Below are 26,746 nucleotides of genomic sequence, written 5' to 3' on the forward strand. Positions count from 1 at the left end.
GTGATATGGCCTTCCACAAGAATCAATCTTATCTTTGGTACCTCAGCATCCTTTTAATGTCTTCCAAGGGAAAGACACCATATCTTTCTAATTACTTGTCTTTCAAGGCCAAATCCAAGAGGGTCTTCATGTGGGAATGCAAAGCCACCGGTATTGCTTCTTCCTACCCATGGTATGACTATGGTTAGCAACCCATGTAGACATATCCCCATAATCTCTGAATTCCAATGAGATTGACATTGAATCCCTCCTTGAGATTGACATTGAATCTAAATTTTAGACATAGTTATCAAAGATCCAATACCTTTATTTATTTTAAATCAAATATAAGACATAGTTATCAAAGTTTCATTGAATGGTAAAACACAATTCTAAATTAAATTTAAGATATAGTTATTAAGTTTTATTAGATTGAATAAATTATTATTATTATTATTATTGTAAATTTATAAACTTTTTAAAGTAATTTAAACATTTTCTAAAAATTTATTAAAAACCTGTGAGAAGCCTATTCCTTAAATTTTATTATTTAATTTTAAAGTTATAAAAAAATTAAATTCTAAATTGATATACTAAATCTCTGCTTTATAAAACCAAAAATATGTATCCACACCAATTTAATTGCTAAAGTCCATAAAATTATACTTACTCGACTCACTGTGTGTTTAAATCTATAATTTTTTTTAAAAATAGATCTGGTTCTAAACAATTAAACTCACTCCAGCAGTACCATATAGGAAGGATTTTGCCAGCTTTATAGATAGCATTTTATGGAAGGAGCTCGACGTTAACTGGAAAAGTCTAAAGCCCACATGTTCAGTTGCTCTGTAGAGTAGACTTATACAACAAATAAGATTAAGAGATCAATATTTACCATAAATAATATGCAGTAGGGATTCTGACAACTTTGCACATGCCATTTAATAAACGGAGCTTGACTTGGAAAATTCTAAAGCCCACATGTTCTGTTGCTGGTGGCTTCTGAAGTGTAAACTTATAAACCAATAACAAATAAGATTGACCTGAGATCATAACAGATTAAAGAACAACACTATAACATTTTAGAAATAAAATGGGTATAAATCAAATGTGTATATGTAACATTGTGGCAGAAATAAAAGTCCACAATAAGATTAGAATAACATGCAATTCAGTAGCACTGTGGCAGATATCAAAGAAGCCACAAGATTACAGTAACATACAAATGCATATAAAGTACAAGACGGTGCAGTAAATGTTAAAATTAGAAGGTGCAGTAAACGTTAGCTAATTTTAACAGTGTATCTTTTTAGTTGAAAATTTTCGAGTCTCGTTTTTAGATATCTTATAAAATTTAAAAACACCTAACTGTATAAATTAGTTCATCTACATGTATATATAGGAAAATGAATTTATTTTAACTTTTTCATTATTTTTTAGATTAATTAATTTTTGGTTTTAGATTAAATAAGGTTTCAAGCTCTTTTACCGTGTAAACTTCACACTAAATTTTATTTTTTTTGTTTTTGAATTAAATAACTAAGTTTTATTTTTGGATTATATGAGGTTTTTTTTGTTTTTGAATTAAATAACTAAGTTTTATTTTTGGATTATATGAGGTTTCAAACTTTTGCATTATCAATTTCAAATTATATATATATATATATATATATATATATATATAATTTTTTTATATGGTAAACTAATTTCAAATATAAAAAATAGTTAAGTTTATAGGTGTTTTTTATCGAATTTGTGTATATATTTTTTTAGTTAAAACTTTTGATATTATGATGAGGTATCATATATATTAGTATATTTTGTCTATGATTTTGTATAGACTGATTTGGTGCTTTCTTAAGGCACTCTTTGATGTGAAATCTCTTTTTCAATTCCCTATCTTTATATAATTGATATATTAGAGATGTTGAATATGTAGTCTTACCAAACGTATATATATATATATATATATATATTCTGATACTTTCTTTTTTCAACTATATTAATGAGTTCAATAATAAATTCCTTACATCTCTAAATTCATGATTATATTTTCACATTTACTTAATCTTATCATATGACTTGTGAATAGCCATATATCATTGAGACTAGAGGCTCATTATACAGCCCAGTAAGAAGGGATGTGTAAGTTTGTTTGTTAGTGTAGTCTTGCCAAACTTGAATATATATATTCTGTTTTTTTCTTTTTTCAACTGCATTAATGAATGGAGTTCAATAATAAATTCCTTACATCTATAATTCATGATTATATTTTCACATTTACTTAATGTTATTATATGACTTGTGAATAGCCATATAGCATTGACCCTAGAGGCTCATTATACAGCCCAGTATGAGGGGATGTGTAAATTTGTCTGTCAATGAGTTACCTTTTAAAACAAAAATAAAAGTTAAAGATTATGTTTTAAATAGAAAAATAATGTAAGTAATAGTTAAGAAACAATAAATATATTGTAAAGTAATGTCAATTAATTACATTGTGTTTTATACTCTAAGAAAATTACACTAAAAAAAATTTAATCCCTCTCGGCTCATGTTACATCAGTACTTAAAATAAATCTATATTGATAATAGTGAAAAATAGAATTTCCTCCTTTCCTAACTACACCTTTTTGATTCACATGCCATTGAACAGTTCTTATAGCCAATAACCATCGGCGTTCTGCACTAAGACTGAAAATGCACTAACTGAATTTTCAATCTTCAATCACAAATAGTGTCTTGATGTAAACACCTAGCAATGCATTCACTGATCAGCATTAACTGTTGGCCAGTTACTGATGAGCGGATTGAAATCATGTAACCTCTGAAAAAGCATACCACTGAGTGTTTTTTTTAAGGATATATTGTGGATATTAGTCTGTTTCCTCGCCCAATCCCCGTGATAACGAATAGTCCTCATTCATATTAAAACAACACAGTTCCCTTTTGTACTACAACGACATCAAAACCACAAAAATAATTTTTACACTACCAAGTATTTGCGTTGGACATTTGTGTTTGTAAACGGCAAAGCATTAGGTCAACTGGAGGGCGTTGTTAATGGCCTGGTTTATCAATAAAAAAAAATAAAGATCGTAATTCAAATTCCGAGTCGTTGAAATAAAATTATATTATGCTGATGTGTTTATCCATATTAACAATGTTGATAATGGTTAAAGTTGCAGCACGGCTGAAAGAAGGGAAATTAAAAGCATATAGAAGGGAAATCAAAACAATATAGAACAACCCAACAAAACCTGTGTTTCTGTGCGGTAGTTAAAGTTCACCTCAATATTTCAACTAGGTGTAGATTTCTTGCGCAGTTTAATAGAATTACTCAATGTTTTAATTATCATGGACAGAAATTCTGTACTTCGTAGTTCTAATTCTCATTGACGAACCTCTTCAGTTTGCAGTTTGATGGACGTTTTACAAATTAAAAGTTTGAAAAACACAGGGCAATAGATTATAATGTGCTGATCATTCAAAGTGTGTTGGCTGCGTTAGATTGTAAAATAAAATTAATGATTTTAAATGATTTAATTAAAATAATTAAATAATTATATGTAGAATCTTAAAATTTAGTAATTTAAAATATATTTTTGAATATAAAAATAAATTTAACATATAAAAAAATTAACATTTTAATTTAGATATATAAAACTTATCATTCTGAAAAATCCCTGAAACAAAACTTTTCAGCATGAACTAGTCAAGCGATAAGATGTTTTTTCTGGTTCCTTATCTTTTTACATTTTTTTCTTGATTATTTAGATTAATGATACATATTTAATGTGATTCAGTTGATGTAAAAATAACAGTAAATTTCACAAAAGAATGAGTTCAGTAAATTGTATATCATGTTTTTATATGGATTTTCCTTTAATAAATATTACTCATATACTTTAAGAAAAACTTGAAAATATCTCTTAAATAATATTTTAAATTGTTTTGGATTTTTTGGTTATAAATAACAATACTTACTCCACAGTAAATCATGTTTATAAATGTGCACCAATCATATAATACAATTGGGTAAAACAGTTGCAAAATGAAAATGTTCGAGTTTCAATAATTGCTAAGGCTCCTTAAAGTTCAACTGTTAGAAACCATTTTATATTACATATACGTTCCATCTCTGGTCGTGGAGATCGAGTTAATACAACAGACCAAGTAGATATAGGTAAGAACACTTTTATTGTAATCCCCGCAGCGAAATGAATCCCACGACTCCCAAAACTAGGATACAGTAGCTTAGATTTTTTGATTTCTTTATAGCATATATCGATAGGAAAAAACCCATAACGTATGGTAATAATACAATCGAAACAAGTGACAAAAAGAAAGCCATGTTGCACGGTTCCAGGCTCTTCTGTAAGGACCAGAAGCCGTGCTTCCTTTCCACGAACTTCAACCCCATTTCAGAAGAGAGGCATTTCTCAGCCCTGCTGAGGTGATCACTACTTGTCTCTTGACAAGCCCAGACCCTTAAATTTGGTTGTTGTGGGACCTGAACTTAGGCTAAGGAGGTGATCTATACCCAAAGGAATGTCCTCCTGAAATGCAACCTTAGGCTTTTCGGTGAAACCAATCCTGCCATTAGACTGGTCCACGTAATGCAATCCCGCTTTCTGTAACCAATCATGTGGAGAAGGAACAGCAGCTGAAAATATTTGGGGTGAGAATCCTGATGATGCTGCACTAGCGAATACTGGAGCAGCTGGTAAGCTAGTGGAGGCAGCTTGAATTTTCCAAGCCCAGCCTGGTGTCTTTTCTGTATGTGGCAAAGATACAATCGAACTATCTGCACATCTATTTCTGTCACGGTGTAAATCATCATTTCCATTGTTTGGTACCTGCTAGGAAAACAACATTGACTGTGCATCAGATTTATGAAATTGAGTGTATAACTGCTGAGAATAAATTCAGTGGAATTGTTACTGGGTTGAGAGAAGCATTGCACAATTCAGCATGATAGTCCATAGATGTGTGTAAAACATGTGCTACAGATTAATAAAACATAATTCAATAAATAAGGTTTGATTCATTTTAGTTCTAAATTTATAAGTGTAACTAAAAGGACAAATCCTTGAAGTACCTACGTTTAGGTCTTTACAACTTAAAAGGACCTTAAAAAGAGTTGTACTTAAAAGGATGAAATAGCTATAATTTAATAATTTAATTTGAGGTAATGAGATGTATTGTAAAATTAATATAAGGGTTTTGGTTTTTGGTTAGGTGGGAAATTTTGGTTTCATAGGTCTTGTGGTCCAATTTTGGGCAGGACTATGTACATTTATGAGTTGCTATAAGTATTATTTTTCAGTTGAAAAAAAAACCAGTTCGGTCTTTTGGTGGGATGATTGAGTAATTGACACAATGAGATATTAGCCTCTCTACACTAAGAAGACATATTTGGCCCCATGTAATAAAGCCCTCTACCTAATTTTAAATTAGATGAGAAGATATCTTTAGTCCTATGTAATAAGGGGGAAAGAGTAAGCTCAAGTAGACTTCCCAACTCTTTTGAAGTGTAAAGAGTAAGCTCAAGTAGACTTCCCAACTCTTTTGGAGTGTAAAGTCTTGCTAAATCATAAATTCCTACTCTCTGATATACTAGTGGTGTTGGTATTAGAGTGACAAACCGGAAATTTAATCTTAACGATATACTCTTTTGGTTGGTGGTATAATATTACTTCTAGCACTATTAACAGTTTGAACTTGCAGTTCAAAAGAAGTAATATATACCCTCGAAACTTTTCGAATCTTAGGGTAAGAATAATTTTTGTTTTATGACGAGGCAAGCTTAAATAAAAAATATAAAGATTTCAGCTAAATGTTACTGATTTCCTATGCTTCATGATACCAAAATTCGTCGATTTCTGTTAAGTAACGCTGCTGAACTAAAACTTTGAGGAAAGGAGATTTACATTTTGATTAAGAATGGATCTGGAATGCATTCCACTCCAACCAGGTGCTTGCCCCGAGAAAAGGTTCACAGTCCTGTCCTCGCTTGGTCGGGAATGCCTTACTGAGTTATACTCCATAACATTAGTTAAATCCTGACGATCTCCGTTATCTGATAGTGAGCTTTTGACTTGACGTTGTGGCTGCAAGAACGTAAAGTTGTTCCCTCCCTGGGCGTTTGATAGCTGTTGGAATGACAAAATCTTCTCGCCCGTTGCTGAAGGCTGGACGTTGAACAATTGCCCCAACTGATTCTGTTGGATATTGCACTCTTCAGGCTGGCAGAGGTTCATGAAGAAAGTCAGTAAAAGCATTAGGGTTTCTACGTACTAAATGAAAATTCAAACCTTCAAAAAGAAATACGATTTACCCTAGTATTCAGTAACCGATTTTTCTTCCAATCCGGTACTTCAGAAAAGTTTGTGGATTCCAGTTTATTGGATTTGAGTTGTGTTCTCTTCTGCTCATCTGATGGCACATTGCTATACATTGGAGGAGGCATGCCGAGGCGAAGATCCAGATTATGATCGTCACCTGCACATTTGAAGTCTGTCTGGAATATAAGCTTTAGAATATAAGTATTTTTTGAATATAAGCATTTGAATTTCCTTAAAAATTTTCATATGTAAAGTTTATGGGGTAGCTAAATTTGTTATAGTTTTTCTTAAATATTATGTAAATTATCTGATTCAAGATCATATCTAAAAGTAAAATATGAAACCAAACTGTCCTAAAGTTGGGACAGTATATTCTTTGCAAGATGCATTAGTGGGAAAAACCGTACATGGGTTCACATATACTTTCCTAAAGTCCTTGGAGGATATGAAAATTCCCCAACCGTGTGGGGGTGCATTTGGTCAGGAGAATATCAACACAGGTCCTTTCCTGGTGATACGCTTTCAGATAATCTTAGAAGAATAATTAACAATGTAAACCCTACAGCATATAAATGGCCTCCACATGGGCTGCATTGGAGGGGAAAAAGGGTCCAGGGGCTTCACATAGACTTCCCTAAAGTCTTTGGAGGACATGAAAATTCCCTAGCGATAAGGGGATACATTTGTTTAGAAGAATATGAGAACGTATTTTCCTGGTGATACAGAAGAATAATTAACACTGTAAAACCTGCATCGTATAATGGTCCTCACATGGGTTGATTTCGTGGTTTAAATCAATATCTAAAACTATATATTTAATACTAGCAACTTTTGGGTGTTGGTAACTTTTGGGATGGTCAAAACCTTATCCATAATCCGAAAGAAACTAAAATTTAATTTCATATGAGATCACATGTAACAATATCAACAAAGTAGTAAGAATCTGCAGTTTTAATTGCTTTTGTTTTTGTTTTTCCAAAGAATGGATTATTTTGTATGAAAGTGCGAAGTACAAATAAAATACCTATCTTATCTATGAAATGTTCTTTAAAAATGTATTTTTAGTTGTAGCTTTTGATATTTCATCCGTACTGCATTATTTTATACAAACTTTTTCTGTATCAAATCTTAGAACTGGTATCCAAATCTTACTGCAATCACAGACTTTTAAAAAACATGTTTTGAATAACAGGTCTGAATAAGATATAAATTGAATAACCAATTAAAAATGGGAAATTCCCAAGCGTAGCTTGGGTAGGGTACAATGTCATAATGTATCCACTATCAACAGGGAACTGTCATTTACCAAAATATATGCTTATGAGTAGGAAAATATTCACAGTAGACAAAAGGAACAATTTCACAAAATTGAGATTGGTGAAAATTCACATTGGATTTTAATTAGTATAGATCTATCTTAAATACAAATTTAATATGAGCTTAGAGGGATTCAATTTTTTTATGGGTAAATTTTTTTATTAGAGGATATTATTTAAATGTTTTGTATAGTTATTTAATTTTTTTTTGGAACATAACAAAATTTCCACTTCTTTGACTCACCAACACATCATACTGGAATGTAGAATAAACCTCTAAGCTCAATAAGAAACTACCCTATTAAAAATAAGTGAATTCAGGGATTTGGAAAGAAACCCTTACTTCAAGATCAACCGAGCAAAAGGTTGTTGCAGTCATTGTGTCAATAAGGTCTATTCTGACCTTATTGCAGCCATTGTATCAATATTGCACAAAATGAGTTTATTATATTCCCTTCTTTACATATATACAAAGAAGAAACAGGAAATTGCCAGAACCATACCTTTTACATTCTCCCCTTCTGCGATTAGTTCATCTTGGTATAATGCAGGCTCGAAGTTTGTTACTGCTCCTGCCCCATTGCATCTGATGGCAGCCCTGTCATAGGCTCTGAAATCCCCACAATAACACATTCACACCAATTCCAACCTTCAGAGGACCGGGAAAGCATAGTACATTTCAACCAGCGCTGTCAAATTACAATCAAGATAAATTCATATATACCTTGCAGCTTCGATCTCACTGTCGAACAAACCCAAGTAAATGTACCTGCAAGGTTATTAAACAGTAATTTTCTTGAGTCACAGCAGCAACTAAATAGATAATTTAATCTAAAGGCCAATTGGATATGCAAAAAAATTGGAAAGTCCATTAATTTGGACAAAGAAATCCAGACAATCACGATAATGATGATGATGATACAGAACCTCTAAATGCTTTCCCGCACCATCTTCCCTATGCAAAATTACAAAAAGTTCCTTACTTTTTCCCAAGGAATTGCCCCATCCTGGCTTCCCATCTGCCACATTTGTGCCGGGTTACACCTCTAAATTTGGAGCTCCCTCTCGAGAAACCGGTGCTTTGACGTCGGAGAATATGAACGAATTCCTCCTTGGAAAGATTGTTCATCTGTCAATCCGACATAAAAGCTTGTCAGCAACTCTACCAATAAAAATTCTGTGGGGTTTCCTGCAAAATTTAATGAAGTCACCTGCTTCATATCCTCCTCATAATCACTGTGGTTGAAATTTATGTCAGCTTCCGCTCCCCTAAACTTGATAGCAGCCCTATCATATGCCCTGGAAGAATGGAAATAAAAACACACGCACGCCTCTATTAATGTCCAGGGTTGTTGAGTTATCTGATCTTCAATTCCAATCAACAGAAATACCTAGAAACTACTCAATTAGGCACAATCAAACACTTAAGTAATTTCATAAACTTTCGAAGACTGAAAAAATTAAATGTTTTTCTCTTTCTAGCCAAACTGCAAGACAGGCAAAGCTCTAAAAGGCAATCAAATTAACCCCTAGTATACCCAATCTAATCTGGCCACTCCTGAGGCAGGCATAGAGCTTTAACTGAACAATATCCACAATTGTGAAAGCCATCCTGAACAAATACTGGAAACGAGAGGTAATCGCATAGTAGTTTAAGATTCACAAAGTAGGTTTAATGGACTGTTAGGGATCACACAACAGATTTTAAGAGGTTACAAAGTAAAAGTATTCAACTGTTTCAGAATTTAGGCCTGGGAAATGATTTAAGTTGTATTTTTCGGATCTATTATATTAAGAATTCTTTATGTGCAAATGTTTCTAACGGCCTAATGTTGTTCATCACAGAAACAGAAACAAACAATAATGAATCACACTAGATAATTCGAAAAATTTACACATAATTTTTTTTAATGTGAAATATCAAAAGATGAAACTCAGATTATTCAACTGTTGTTTCACAGAAAGAATCCACACTCAAATTATTCAACTGTTGTTTCACAGAAGGAATCCACACAGCACATCTCATGAAGTGGAGGAGAAGGTCAGGTAAACAAGTATAATCATCTTCAATCAATCATTACGTTCAAAACACCCTCCCCATCACATAAATCCAATGATAAGATTCATAAAAAAAAAAAAAAGGTATCATCCCAAAAAAATTTACCTTGCAGCTGCGTTTGCAGTGTCGAATCCACCTGCATCCATAAACATCCATGGCAACAACATTACAGACCACCATGTTGTTGCTTCTATAATGGGAAGAAAATTCACAGAACAACCAGGTCTACAGCTAATGATGGAGAGTAAATATATTAACAGAAGAAAATGAGAGCTGAACAATGCAATACTCACCCAGATAAACTTGCTTCCCACAATCCCTGCAGAAGGAAGCATAAGGGAGTGGATTAAAATGGGTAATATTGCATTGATGTCAATTGAAGAATTCCACATTGATTGGCATGGGTATTAGGCCTGAAATAGTGCTATATCTATATATATACTAACCATATGTGTGACTCCCATCGTCCAGTACGCCTGTAAAACGTTACACCGCGGTACTGAGAACTCCTGGACCGCGGGCCGCGTCTGCTTTTCTTAGCAGGTTGAGTACCTTCCGCCATTGCCTTCTGATGCTCGGCAGGGTCGGGCGAATCACAGAACGTTACATCCGTCCAGCGAGATCGGGTTAGGGTATCAGGCGGAGGCTTTTCCGGGACTTCGACCGGGAAAAACTGCCGGGTAACGCAATCGTTTCCAACCGGGTTCTCGTTGGCAAGGAATATCAGATTGTCAGGCGGGTGAGCTGCTCGGTCGATGTCGGAGCCCAGTGATCCCAGAAATTTGGCAGCTTTCAGACTGTGAGAATTCATGTTGGAACACGTCGAGGAGGCTTCGAAATCCGGGCAACCATTTTCTACAGCCACTGTATTAACCACAGAAGAATTCGACGTCCCGGAGTCATCCTGGTTGGACGTGGGCTTGTTGTCGCTGCTAATAATATCAGATCTCATCGCATCATCGCTGCAAACAGAACCCGGCTCGGGACTCGAACCGTCGACCTCTACAGTATCAACTGCATTCAGATCTAACATCATTTCCATTGCCTAAACCTTCAAAGTTGCTTTCAGCTCCTATGTCCCAGGCTGTTAGTTGATCTATGCCTCTTCTATGATATGAGGATGCTGTGTAAGCTGTGGCTTCTTGAAATAACTCGACAACTAATTCAAAATAAATACCTCTTCTTGAAAAAGATCATGTAATTGAGTTCACAGTTTCTGTGATTCTCTTCTCTTAATACACCTGTAACACAACTTCTTGAAACAACTTTTATGACTCTAAAATCTCAAATCCCTCCTCTTCCTCTTCTCTCTTATCCAAAGGGCATAAAGCAATTGAGCTCACAACCAGGCTGTCACACTATTCTGTCATCTGCTCCTCACAATTCACAAAATTTGGATCACTGAAGCATTTCAAGCTCCCTGCAAATTTTCATTAGAGGGTATGCAGTATTATTTACTTACTCACATTGACCACAGCCACTGTGCTAAGAACTAAGACACAAAGCCCCCAGACCAATTGCAACAACACACAGAATAGTGAGTTCCTGGAGATTGAAACTTTTCTGCTTTCTGGACTATTTATTCAGATCTGCAGTTGCTAAGATCCAGCAGACATTAATAATTAAATCCTCCAACACAAAACACAGAACGCTGCAACACCATCTGCCCAACCACCCAACCAGACAAGCCTTCTCATCCCCTATATCCTCCTCCTCCATGAAACTCCTGACACAGCGTATTGCCATTTTTCAATACCAGCGCCTGTGTTACTACCCATCTGGGGAATCAAGGCTCACCTCAATGGATGAGACCTCAAGTCAGAAACTGTAGAATCCCCAACCAACAGCAGCAGCAACGGCGTTCGGGGACCTCTGACCCAGGCGCTTTAGAAATCCGCTGGACAAGCTTGTGTTTTCAATAATACGCGAGACGCAATCACATGAATAAAATGTGTGAGACGAGACTTTAAAAAAAGATATGAAGATAGACATGAATAGATATTCTCGAGATGTGTGAACAGAGTCGTTGGATGCCGATAGGACGCCAGAAGGTATTTAGTTCCCACTTTTTCCCATTTTCCATTTATGTTCTAACCCATAAAAGTGAACGCAATCAAAATACTCGAGCCGGGTGGTTGGGCAGTGGAAGTTTTATCGGATTCTGATTTACCATCACACTTTGTCCAAGTCTGATTGTCCTGTTCATAATCAATTGGAGTTTAGCGTAATTAATTCAAATGTGATTTTTTTGGGGCTTACTCTAACAAGGCTACAATTAACAATTTGCTCTGGGGAGAAATTTTTTAGTAATTGGTGATAATTTTTTCAAAAATTTAATGTTAGGAGTGTTTGAATAGTGTTTTTGATGGTGGAAATGGATTCAGCGCCATAATCACTTGGGAACCCAAAATTCTCATCTGAATCTGGTGAATTTTTTTTTAAGAAATCTGATCCTATGAGTGTATGAATTGTTTTTGTGATGGTGGAAATGGATTCAACACCATCAACAAATATAACCAAAAAGCTAGTCCAGAAAATTTTCAAGAAATTGAATAGGAGTATTTGAATCTTTTTCTTGAAATCTAATCCTATGAGTGTTTGAATAGTTTTCTTGATGGTGGAAATGGATTCAACACCATCTAAAAACCAGAGGGACCATCGAAAACCCCTTGAGCACCCAAAAAAATTTCAAGAAATTGAATCTTAGGAGTATTTGAATCGTTTTCTTGAAATCTAATCCTATGATTGCTTGAATAGTTTTCTTGATGGTGGAAATGGATTCAGCACCATCTAAAACCCACAAGGCAATGGCCCACTCAAATTTTTTTCAAGAAATTAAATCTTAGGAGTATTTGAATCTTTTTTTTGAAATCTAATACTATGAGTGTTTGAATAGTTTTCTTGATGGTGGAAATGGATTCAACCCCATCTAAAACACTAATCCTATGAGTGTTTCAATAGTTTTCTTGAAGGTAGAAATGGATTAAGCACCATCTAAAATCCACACTGCACTATAGAAAACCCATTACCCACCCAAAATCCTAAAAGTTAAAGTCTATAACTAAGATTTCCAAAAATTTCCACCAAATTTTCTAAAAATCATACAGAAATTTCTATTATTTTTTAACCAAAATTATGACCTAATTAGTGGAATTAAATTAGATAACCTAAATTCTTAATTTATTAAATCTCATAATCAAAAGGTTGCAATCAATCAATCATCAATCCATCCCACTCAAAATTTCTGAATCAAAATTAATTCAAAATTCCCTAACCCAAAATTTCATAATCACAAATCTTTTCACTAAATTCAAGCCTATCCATTTATTAATTCCCTCATCACAACTACCCCGCCCAGCGCCCGCTCTCAGTCACCCTGCCCCGAATTTTTAGGGTTTTTACTGACACAACCCTAACCCTACCCTACCCGACCGGTCAAAAAAAATCCCTAACGCCATCCCATCCGGTTTTTCTTCTTCGTACGTACCAGGGGAGGAAAAAAAAAAGGAGTGCGGTAGCCGGCGCCGTAACACAGCCGTAGCCCTTCAAATGACGAGGCAGCTGCTTATCAGTTAATCTCCCCATGGTTTTAACGGCGCCGGCCCCGCTTCTTCCCTCGCCAAACACGGAATGACCCGAAAAAGGTTCATTACAACGTTACTCTTAATCTCAGAACTATAATTGAATAATTGACCTATACCGACCGACCAGCATTATTTGCACTGGTTATCTAAAAATGGAGGCGTGGCGTGGGTCTACCTAACACATTTGGAATTTTACATAACCCAACACCTCTCAGAGTCCCCACTGCCCCCTTTCTTTTGACAAAAAATAGAAACACGGCCTCGGGGAAAGGGCAAGCACGAATAAAGTCCCATACTTCTTGGATGCCTGGAAATTCCTTGACCTTTTCCTTCAGCTATCGTGTGTATATATATTTATATATATACATACATCATGTATATATAATATATATATGTTTTACGGCCTAATAAGAAGTGATTGATATGTTTTTAGCAAAAAGTACGTGATATATATATTTTTTATCAAAAATGGTAATCATTTATTAAAGAATGGCAAAGGGAAGGCCACGTGGGATAAGGGAAGTCTCCGTAATTGAAGTGCTCCCTCGAACTCTATTCCTATTTAGCCAGGTCAAGGTGGCCTTCACTTGAAATGATATTTTTAAATAGTGATGTATTTTAAGGAGGCCATATTTTGTATAAAAAATATAATGTATTATTATTATAAAATAAATACATGGTTTTCACAAAAAATTTGAGTATAAATATTTTAGGCTATATTTTGTTGTATTTAAAATTAGTTATATAATTTTCGTGAGAATGTAATTTTTATTATTTAAATTGTATATTTAAAATATATTTACTAGATTTAATTTTTTAAAATTTTCTAAAATATTTAGTTTTTTAAAATTTTCTAAAATATTTAGTTTTGTTGTAAGGACGTTATATTAGGTATAAAAAATATAATATATTATTATTATAAAATAAATATATGATTTTTTAATTTTTTAATAAAATTAAGTATAAATATTTTAAGTTATATTTTGTTGTATTTAAAATTAGCTATATAATTTTTGGTGAGAATTTCTTTTTTATTATCTAAATCATATTTTTAAGATACATTTAATAAATTTAACATTTTAAAATTTTCTAAAACATTTAGTTAGTTTAAAAATGTATAATTCCAACAATTTTAACCAAAAAAATATACATTAAAAAACGTATGTGAAGAGATTATTATGTTTATTTTATATTTCTAATTAATATGAATGATGACTAGTTTTCCATTAAAATATTAATTTTAATCAAATATTATTATTGTATTATAAAATATATTTAATAAATTTAACATTTTAATTTTCTAAAATATTTAGTTTTGTGTTAAGGAGGTTATATTAATTTTCTAAAGTATCTCTCTATTTTAACTAGGTCAAAGAAGAAAATTAATATAGCAAAGATTAGAACGAATTCTCATGAGCTCCATAGTGAAACAGGTCGTTGGGCAGTTCCTAAAACGCCATGGATGGAAAGGATCTGCCATATATGTGAGAATAGGAACATCGAGGATGAAAACCACTTCCTCTTAGAGTGCCCCGCGTATAACCACATTAGAGCTCAGTTTCACAATCTTTGTTACAATACTGACCTTCCTAGCCTTTTACAATGTCAAAATTATAGTGAGCTCGGGAGGCTTCTCTCCAAGCTTTTTGAGCATAGGAATAAAATCTTAAATCAAAATAGATAATTTGTTTCTTTAGGTCCGATAGACCATTATTTGGTCTCACCGGACGTTAACCATCATCATCATCATTATAAAAAAATATAATATATTATTATTATAAAATAAATATATGATTTTTTAATTTTTTAATAAATTTAAATATGAATATTTTACATTATATTTTGTGGTATTTAAAATTAGTTGTATAATTTTTCGTGAGAATGTAATTTTTATTATTTAAATCCTATTTTTCAAATACATTTAATAAATTTAACATTTTAAAATTTTCTAAAAAATTTAATAACTCTTAAATGTATAATTCCAACAATTTAAAAAAAAAATTAAAAAAATATACATAAAAACAACCTATGTGAAGAGACCATATTTTTTGTTATTATGTTTATTTTATATTCTAATTAATATGAATGATGATTAGTTTTCTATTAAAATATTAATTTTAATAAAATATTATTATTGTATTATTATTCATTTTTGTTTATAAAAATATTTATTTTTTTATATTTGTAATACCTAATATATAAAAATATTTATTTATTTTATATATGTAGCTATTTGTAGCCAATATGATAATGATGGCTATATATGGTTATTTCTAAATAAATTCACATAATAATTTATTGTATAATTAAGATATTAACTTCATTAATATGTTATTATTTCAATATTGATGATTTTATTGGTGTTGTAAATTATTATTTTTTAATATTTGAAATGAATATATTATGTTATATATGCATATATATAATAATTATAGTAATTTAATTTATTTTAAGTGATAAGTTTTCTTAACAATGGACATCTTTATTAAATATCAACTTGGTGTGCTAGTTTTTCTTGATAATTTAATGACTTAGTTTATAATAGGTATATATTTTAGGTCTTTCAAATTAGAATATTGTGTTCTTATCCATTTTCCTTAATTAAGTCATAATACAAATACGGTTTTGTAAAGAGTTAAGTTTCCTATTTTCCCCACTAGAGTTAGTTAGACTTTCCCTTCAATAGAGGTCCCCATAAGTGTGTTTTGGCACATGTCAAGCCTTGCTAAGTCATGACTTATTGTTATATCTAACATGTGGGATATTGGATATACTCTTAGGTTATAATTGTAACTAGTTTGTCATGTCCCAAACCTAACCTAGGTTACTCTAACAAATTACTAATTACCCCATCGCCCCCACACATATATATACCATATTCATAAATGCATATATACATACAAAACATACCCAGATATATATACATAAGTTGTCTCCTCTTGTTGATTAAAAGGGCATTTTTCCACATGTGATCCATATTGATTCTAGAGTGTATTATAGATATCATCTAAGGCTATATAAATCATTCATATCTATTCTTGATGCAAATATTATGTATATCATAAAGCATTAGAGAAATTTTGACCAAAATCGGCTTAAAAACAAAAATTGTGCTGTCAACATCAACTTTAAGCTAACCAATAGGATTTAAGATGATGGCCTTAACTATAAAGGTAAATAGTTTTGTAAGGTACTCGGGAAAAAATTTAAACTTCTTTTTCCAATTTACACCCTTATAACTTTAGTCAAATTCCAAGGCTAGCCCCAAGTGTAACTACTTATTGGATGCAAAATGTAATAGACATATAGTATGATAAATTGAAAATACATGAAATATGAGAAGATCATATTGTTACTTCTAAACAAATTCAAATTTTAGTGACCCTAAGATTTAGTTTCCTACTCTGGGGCTAGTAAACACTAGGAAAATAGAAATTAAGATTGTAGTTATTATATTACTCATCACTTGTATGCATGCAATCATGTGTTAATGAAACAAATTTTGTGTTAAATGTGAAATGGAATTCATGAGGGAGAGGACAAAATAAACATAAGAGTGCTTACAAGTCAAGAATGGAGTTTGGATTGCTAAAGAACATGAAATATAAACACATTATTTGATAAAGATTTATCATGAAGAGATGAGCATAAATGGTAATTGAAGCATTGAAGAATCCAAGAATGAATAAAATTGATGAATATGAATTAGAATACAATGTTGATATGTTCTTCGCTACATTATGTCACATGTAATATGTATGCATGAAGAGATGAGCATAAATGGTAATTGAAGCATTGAAGAATCCAAGAATGAATAAAAATGATGAATATGAATTAGAATACAATGTTGATATGTTCTTCTCTACATTAAGTCACATGTAATATGTATGCATGAAGTGGTAGATAACTAATGTGACAACTATGAACTAACTATCTTGCATCAATGTTCAAATTGACAATGGTCTTGCATAAGTATTTCTAGCAATAGGAATTTTTTTGGCAATAGTTTGAGAGGTTGTTGAAGTATGAAAACCAATTTCATCATGGCAACATTGTTATAGGTATATGATCATATTGACGAAACACCTCTTATATGATAGATAACTAATTTGTAGATTTTTCTTTCCTTACATAGACATTTACAAGGTCTAAATCTCTTATGTCAAAAATAGGTGTTTTTATTATAGAGCTGTTTTTACCAATTAGTGATCTTGAAGGTGTAAATCTTTATAATAGTGAAATTATTTCGTAAAATTTACACATTCTAAAATAAATGTATACATAGGGATTAATTTATTTGAAAAATTAGCAGGTTTAGGGTTAAGATGAACTTACATGTTTCATTTTAAAAACCGCAAAAATGTATATTGAGAAAAAAGTACTCTAATTTTATAAGCATGCTAGAAAAGGAAAATATGAATAGTTTAGAGCAATTATGTTTTTTTGGTTTATAATAATCTAATGTTTGGTTAATGCCAAAATGATGTCTTTTTTGGAAGGTCATGGAAGCCTAAAATATTGTTATTTAGAAAACAATATTGACAACATATTTTATGAGCCCACTTAAATTAATGTATATTTTAAATTCACTCTTAAAATATTACATATAAGTACACTACTTTAATATTAGTGATCTCATCTTTATTCTCTCTTTCTATGTAAGAGCACTTCTCCCTTAGTATTATGTTAGTTTAACTTAACATTTTTACCAAAAAAATCATTCATAATTATGATTTTGAAAGAAACATTCATACTATTTAAAAAAACTGTATAAAAAATTTAAATATTCATTTTTCATATTCATAATTTTATTTATTTTTATTGTTATTTAATTAAATTATTTTTTTATGAATTTTAATTTGATATTATAATAATCATAATAATAATAATTTACTTTAAAGTAAATTTCAATCAATATACATGTAAAATAATAAAAAATATCTAATTATCTCATGAAGTTTCATTTGGAAAGAAGTGAAATATTTAATTAATCATAATTATGTTAAACCAATCAAAATCAGTTTTAATCCTTATTCCAAAACCAAAAGACAAAATTTATATATATTCTCTTAATTTCATGTTTTTAAAAATATAAATATAAATTAATATTAGTGTACTAAAAACATGTTCCAATAAAATGATTATGATTACTTACTCCTGCAATAAGTAAAACATTTATGACTTGTTGACTTTAGAGGGGGCACATAACTATTTTATAACTTTTTAAGTATCATTTTCACGTTGTGTACTCATATTCTAAATTATTAATATTATTAACCACCAAAATGTAGCTAAAGTGATAACATGTTATTATAATGTTAATGGAAATGTTTTGGATTAAAAACAAATCAATGAATTGGATTACTTCCAAACCCATAATGGAGGGGCCCACTTCTCTCTATTATTGTTATAGGGACCATTGAACGAGTAAGAGAGACACTTTACAAAATTGCTTGCCACGTCCAGATATTTTTAGAAAGAAAATGATGTTTGAGGTTTTCCTTAAGTTTTCTCAAAAAGGAAGTTAAGGTAAGGTGAAGAAGGGCGAGGGATTATAGGTACATTAACATAAACAATAGTTTTTTTCATTATCATATACACTAAAAACTAAAATTATTGATTGGGTAAGATTCCTTTTTAAGGATGATGGTCGGTACCCCATGATAATATTAGTGATATACCTTAGCATGCAAAATTATTCTTTATGTGCCAACTAGGTGTATTGATTAACACACATTTTATATACTTATATAACAATGTTTTATATATTTTCTATCATATGATGTCCTTTCACATTAAAAATAAATTCATGATAAGACTCATGACATGACTTTAAAGCAGTTCCAGTTGTTTGTATTCTCATTGGTTTCGTTCTTACTTTTTCTTTTCTTTTTTTCTACAAGGTGGTTATGGTGTATTTTTAATTTAAATAAAAAATGTATTTAATGAAATTTAATAATATATTTATTTATAAAATTAATGTTAGTAGTTAACAAGATTATTTCTATTTGACTTAATAATTTGCTAAAATATTTCTACATAAGATAAGTTTATAAACCTAGATGCTCTTTAACTCTTGCTATTTTAAGTTTATTTATAGGGAAATTAGGCATCATCAACATTTGATACATTGGTCATTAACATATACACAAAATTTCCAAAGTTGGAGTAGGGATCTTGCAATTTTTGGAAACTTAGAATTTGTGCAAGTTGATCATATCTAATAAATATAAAACACAAACAAGATTGTAGATAATGAAATTAATTGGTTGTAAGCTCAACCAGAGGAGCATCATCAAGGGTTGTCAATAATGCTTTCGTTGGAACTTACATTGGCTTTGAAGATAAGGACTTGCCCATATTTTTTGCCATCTACTTTGTTCAATCCGGCTTACAATTCTCTACACTTTGCTTCTTATTTGACGAGGGCATAAGCAATCATTGTTTTGGTATGCCAATATATCTCCAACATTCTATGGTTTGAGCATCTCTAGTGGCCATGGCTAAACAACCAAGGATTTGAACATGAGACTTTGTATTCAAATGTACTTTATATTTTCACGAGATTTCTAATTGAATTTCCCACATAAGCTTATATATATATATATATATATATATATATATATATATATATATATATATATATATATATATGTATATGTGTGTGTGTGTGTGTGTGTATAATCAACATTGTATATTTTTTATTTAATTAATGTTTTATAAAAAAAAATTAAATGTCATATATCAATTCCATGTCATATTAGAAATTGTCATGTTCTACAATATCATACTAAGAAAAAATTACCCATTTTAATATTAAATTATGCAAAAAAAATCCAAAAAAATAAAATTATATATATATATATATATATATATATATATACATATATATATATATATATATATATATACATATATATATATATATATATATATACATATATATATATATATATATATATAAAATTGCAAATGTAAATATTTACATACACTATTCCATAGGTTCGTAGTGGCCTCATCTCAACCAGGTTTATTGACCAGTAATACTAGACCATGGAAATTAGTCCAAAAAAGACATAAACTAGCCAACCATAACCAAAGAGGCAAAAAATGCAAAAAAAACGATAGAACAAACAAAACAATAGTGGACATACTCAGTCATTGGAGGCGATAGAAGTTGGATTATCTGGCCCCATCCCCGGTGGAGGGGAAGGGTGGAAAGGGCAACTGACGTGTTGCTCTAGGTGAGTTAGCTAGGCTTCAAACTATTCTAATTTCTCAAAGATGCGCATGTGTCCATGCCACACCACCATAACTCGCTCTTGTAGATGACACTGGAAGCATTGGATTTGGGTCAGGGGCACCATAACTGCTTCATGCTCCTCCTTACGATTTTTTTCATAGTTCTCAAACTGCAATTTAATTTACTGTCATGGCTGTGTAGGGGTTTCACTGATGGGATGGCCAACGACCTCTGCGAGAGCCCGAAGTGCGCCCATTCCTTTCACGCTTGTGCCAACAAACTCCTTATTTTAGTGGTGGCGCCAAGGCATGGTCACCAGAGCTTTGTCCCTACCACTAGTTCCAAAAAGGGAGCTTCTACACGAAGCCATGGAGGGAGAATTCAGAAGAAGGTTCCCTTGCAACACCACCCACACTGTGCCTTGAGTCACCCCCAGACTCAACATAATGCATGTATGTCCCACAACCGTTGACCTCCCCTGAGATATCGAAAGTACTTCATCTCTAGCTCATCTACTCCAGAACCACACAGGTGCTTCCAAAGGGTCTGACACCCAGACCAAATTTAACCACAAATGGGTTGAATTCAAACCATAGTGAATGTTTCCCTCCAAGGCCAACCTCCTCATTCCCACAATTCAAGCCACCAACTCCTGGTTCGGCTTCTTGGAGGTGCACCACCTTAGATGGATGCTCTAAAGCCCATGGACAAATTCCAACCAAATGTCGACCACTGTTGTATCTATATAACTCAACGACACAAGAAAAAAAATCACTAAGGGACTAAAAATCAATTGGGAAAACAACCCTATCATTTCTCGTTCCACACTACTTTCAATTTCAATTGCACCCTGAGGAGAAGACGCCAATACGAACAACGATCTTTGAAAATTATTGGACGAAAACCAAAAGCGGGTTAATTTCGAATTACCACGTCGTTTTGGAGGATGCCACAAGGAGTGTTGACAAAAGAAAGAGTTAGAGTTGCTTTTAGTCCGCTTTTGTAATCTCTTGCCATGCCCATCACCTACTCAATTATAATACATCACCCATTCCAACCTCTAATGACTGCCAACGAACTGGAGGATAGGCCTATGGCACCAGTCTAACTCATTCTCCTCGAACTGCAGCCACAATAATACCCTTTTGAGGCCCATAATCCACCTTATGAAACACTTTATCTACTCTTGGATGCATAAATGCCCTTCTCTGCCGATGGATGTTTTCACACGAACAAACCATTGCACGTGCCGCCACATTGTGATTCGTCTACTCACATGCATGACTCATCTTGAAAATGGCTAGGCACAACTCTTGATGACCTTGGTTTATCCACCCCATCATAATTTTTTAATTTTGATTTTTAATATATATATATATATATAAAACTAACTTTTATTTTAAAATTAATTATATATATATATATAAAACTTTAACATCACAGTTAAATCCTAATATTAAACTCTAATAATAACATCATTAACTATTAACTATGTTTATTTTTATTACGAGAGTCAATAATTTGCTTAAAATTTCACTCCAAATTATGATATAAAAAATCTTATCACTGCAACCTTTGTGAACATACTAATACTCATAATAATTCAAAATGTATTTTATAATGTTTTTCCTACCTTTCCCTTCATTCAAACTCATAAATAACAATAGTTAATTTGGCCAGTGCATATGTAAATCTCCGCCTAGATTTTATTACCTTAAATAATACTAAAATGATAGCTAAGTTTATTTTCAATGAATTTTGCTATGGTCGTATATTTGACTTAAAACAAATCGATATCTTGTGAAACATGATTTCATTAATCTATGTAAACATCATAATTATTAAATAATATAACTATTGACTTTTTAAGACATTAATGAGATAATGTTACCCAAAGAAAACATCAGAATCTTGTCTAGATTTCCACTTTGAGAAGGCTTCCAATTTAATAATGTAGTCACTGACATAATGTAGTTTTCCATATCAACAAAATCTTGATTTAAGGAACTTAATCTTTCTTTATATCACAAGATTCATGTGTGCATAACCGTTCACAGAGGACTCTCAATTCAATAATGAGTTTTGTTCTTTATATCACAAGATTCATGTGAAGATAAAAGAAATATTTTTTATTAAAATTATTAATGATATAATGATATTTTAATATAATTATGTGTACGTAATCCCAAAAAATATAAAGCTAATTATAGACTTGTGGGTCTACAAAGCGCTGAATCATTAGAAAACAAAAGCACATATCCCATATTAATTTATGGAATTTGGCTTACACAAAGTTGTATAGCATATGGAACAACTTCATTAGTACCAACATTTAAAAGGGTGCCTTTGCATATTGGTCATTATTATATTTATGTAGAGTGACATATAATTATTTATATATTGTTACTTTATTTTGTCCTAGGTAATGCAAGTAAGTTCGGAAAGGAATATGTTAAAAAATCATAGATTTAATTTATTTATTTTGTTATGGTTAAGAATAAGGTAGAGTAAAGTTTCGATTTCGTTTATTTTAAGTTATTATTTTTTTAATATTTTGAGTTTTAAAAAATGTTGGTTTTAATTTTGTTTTTTTATAAAATTAATATTTAATTAGAATGGGTTGAAATTATATATTTGAGTTGTTAAGTTTGTCAAGTTTTTTATGATATTAAAAATATTTATGTATTTAAAAATATAATTTAAATAATGAAAAATTGTAATTTCCCTAAAAATTGTACTATCGTATTTTTATTAAAAGAACTAAAATTTAAAATGTTTAAACTTTGTCCTTCTTCAAATAAAACCTTTATAAACAAAACTAAAATTTAAAATGTTTAAACTTTGCCTTTTTCTAAACAATATTATGATCAAATTTCTAATTAATTAAGGGGAACTATAACTTTTAACCCCCAAAAAAATATAAATTCAAAAATATAATTAATCATATTAAAATCTCCATAGAAAAAAATTGATACTTCTTAACCTACTCCATTTTGAATCAAAATACTATATGTATTTCTCTTTCAATTTAAAAAATACATATTTCTTTGTTTTAATAAATATCTTATAATTATAGCCTAGATTCATCTTATACATATTTCTTTATTTTAATAAATATCTTATAATTATAAACAACTTAGATCCATCTTCCTATACGTATTTTAACGAGCATAATTATGTCTCTAGTTAAGATGTATCTTTTTACATTTCATAACCGATTTCCTCAATCGTTTAAATAGGCTTCATCATAACAAAAATCATATACTATGCAATATCATGTAGTTGTAAACCACCATCTAAACATCATAAAATATATAATACCATGTGATTGTAAACCACCACCTGCAAACCCATAGAATGACTAACTCAAACTTATATAATTATTATTTATTAACTTTAACTTTAATTTTATATTATTTTAAATAATTTAACCAATCAACATTACATTAGATCATATTTTACAAAAACAATACCATATTGAGCTATAAAACATCTCTATATATAATAGTAAACTAGATAAAACAAATTTTCTAAAACCATATTAATATTTTAATAAAATTAATCAATTATTTATATATTAAACTATATAACATCTATATATAATATTAAATTAGATAAAACAAATTTTCTAAAAACATATTAATATTTTAATACAAATAAGCAATTATTTTTATATTTAATTAAGCAAATGATTTTTAATGGTGATAAAACTTTTTTAATTGAACAAGAAACTAAAACATTATAAATTTATTTTTTCATTGTAAAAAAAAAAAAAATCCAATTTTTACATTGCCTAGAAACTTAACCCTCAGAAATATGGGGGGAGACATTCCATCATAAATTTTTACATGACCCTGAAACTTAAGCCTTAGGCACATTGAGTTATGTATGAGCATGGAAGGCACATTAGGTTATGTTTGAGTGTGGAATTAGGTTGTAGCTCATGTTAGGGGTCAAAATTATATGATCTCTTACTTTAAATTGTGGTTTGGGTTTTAGTTTTACCCCCTTGTATAAACATCCTAGATAAACATAACTATATTAGGTGCTCATCCTATTAAACAAAAATGGTATATAAGCAGATTTATATTATATGGAATGCCTTCATAAAAACGAAAACATAACTTTATACTATATGCCTAAAAATAAAGTGTTTTTTAGTTAAGAAAAGATACGCCTAATGATGAATATATTGCGACTAATGAGCATGATGGATATCTTGTCAAACTTGGTAGGTATGAAGCTCCCTTCCCTTCTTTTTATAATTTTTTTATCATGCTTCATTTCAATATATGTTATATTACAATATCTATTATATTTTAATCAATGTTCCTACTTGAAAAGAGTGAAAAGTGAGGGAGATTTAGATATGTATTTGATAAGTAATTCTAAGTCTTAATATATTTTTATATTGGTTGAAGTCCTAATATATTTTTATATTTGTGGAAGATAAAATATATTGTAATGAGTTTGGGTCAAATGTTTTGATTTTTAACTAAATTTTTAGAATTTTTCTCTGTTAAAGTTTATTAAAATTTTGGTAAAATTAAATTTTAAATTTATTTTTTTAGAAATTGAAACTATTTAACAAATTTGAAATTTCATAGGTGACTAATTTTATATGGTTTAAAATCAAATTTTCAAAACTAAAAAGTGTTTAAAAATAATAATTAATATTTTTCTCTTATTCATTTTCTTCATATTTTTTCTATACTGATTTTTATTATTGAATGGACTTGGTCTAATAATTTTCCTCAATAAACCTTAACTATATTATATATTTTCACAATTCAATTTTAAATCATGATGCAATATAAAAAATCATATTTAAGTCAATGCTACGGTACATAATATTTTCTATTATCTTCATAATTTTAATCATAACTTAACAAAAATAAAAATCTTTTGCATTCATGCTTAAGTTATTATGTAACTATTTTTTCTTTTTTAATATATATATATCTATATCTATATATATATATATATATATATGGCATTGTAATTTCTCTTTCTTATTTGGTTTTATAAGGTAAAGTGGAATAAAATGTGCACGCTCAAATTTTAATAAATTTTTAACTTTTGTAACAAACCATGATGTTGGAGAAAATGTTTTATCCAAAATTATCTATACACATATATTTATTTTTCTTTCACATTATATAGTTAGATAGCCCATTAATTACTTTCGTTACTTATGTTTATGTATTCAAATGTAATTTATTATTAGATTTATGAATTTGTTCAAATATTCAATAATTGCTATCAATTACTCTTTCCATAAAACACAAATACTAAACAACAAAGTTGCATATTACACTTATACTTATTTTCATTAAAAAGAAAAAAACAAAAAATTATATTAAATATTTTAGAATTAAAATTATAAAATATATTATTATTAATCATTACACTACCAATATTTTCACTCGTCAGTCGTGTTAAAAAAACAAAAAATGAAAACTTATTGAAGTGTTTTCCTCCAAATAAATATATAAATCACATTGTTATAACGAACTATATAAATCACATTGTTGTAATGATTTTGAGGTTCAAGAATCTCCAAAATCATGTTTAACAAGAACCCATGGAAAAACTTTAGAGTTTATCCTATTACCATGGCAGTTCATTAAATAAAATATTAAAGGGTTGAAATTCATAATTATTTATTTTACTATCATTATAGTTTTTATAATAGAATATCAAGATGTTGAAATTAAAAACCATGGTTTCTAATTAAAAAATATATATAATCTTTAAGAAAAGATATCAATAAGATTACTAGAGAAGCTTCATTCTTGATTTTTTTTTTAATAAAGTTCTTTCCTTTATTGCTAAATCAACTTTAGGAAATTATTGATTTGGGTTCTACACTCTCGGAAGATTAGTATAAACGAGAATTTTAAAAATTCATTTTTTATTTTATAAAGTACAAGTATTATTAGGAATATTTTTAAATTTTCAATTCCATATTTTTATTTAGTTAAGAGTTTTGAATTCTCTATTACTTAGAGTTTTTCCATCTTACAGTCATTTGTATTTTTCAAAAGTAACTACATAACATAAAGTTTAAGTTTAGTTCCAAAACATAAAGTTTAACTCTATTGTTTTTTCCCATGCCTGTTACATTCTTAAAAGAAATAGATGTATTTAATTTAGAAACATGATTACCTTGGTTCCATGGATACTGAAAGGCAATGTCTAAATAACCCTAGGATGTG

The 26,746-nt window shown here is 30.3% G+C and overlaps 1 protein-coding gene across 2 annotated transcripts; it reads right to left on the reverse strand.

Annotated features, from left to right (window-relative positions):
• Positions 1 to 4,018: 4,018 nt before the first annotated feature.
• Positions 4,019 to 11,677, reverse strand: LOC149184462 (uncharacterized). Of its 2 annotated transcripts, none has more exons than XM_089417498.1 (10): positions 10,148 to 11,677; positions 9,995 to 10,020; positions 9,807 to 9,837; positions 8,854 to 8,941; positions 8,626 to 8,771; positions 8,367 to 8,411; positions 8,146 to 8,252; positions 6,320 to 6,498; positions 5,913 to 6,227; positions 4,019 to 4,838 (listed from the first exon to the last, which is right to left on the reverse strand). In XM_089417498.1, the coding sequence occupies exons 1-10, from the start codon at positions 10,741 to 10,743 to the stop codon at positions 4,443 to 4,445; spliced, it is 1,929 nt and encodes a 642-aa protein (XP_089273624.1). In that variant the 5' UTR covers positions 10,744 to 11,677; the 3' UTR covers positions 4,019 to 4,442. The 2 variants fall into 2 exon arrangements, with proteins under 2 accessions (XP_089273624.1, XP_089273625.1); XM_089417499.1 differs by having other exon boundaries at positions 6,320 to 6,483; positions 10,148 to 11,676.
• Between the last annotated feature and the right edge of the window lie 15,069 nt (positions 11,678 to 26,746).

This window comes from Pinus tabuliformis, chromosome 3_2, assembly GCF_031772625.1.
Source record: "Pinus tabuliformis cultivar Carrire ecotype Pingquan chromosome 3_2, CPIR1, whole genome shotgun sequence".
NCBI classification, from domain to species: domain Eukaryota; kingdom Viridiplantae; phylum Streptophyta; class Pinopsida; order Pinales; family Pinaceae; genus Pinus; species Pinus tabuliformis.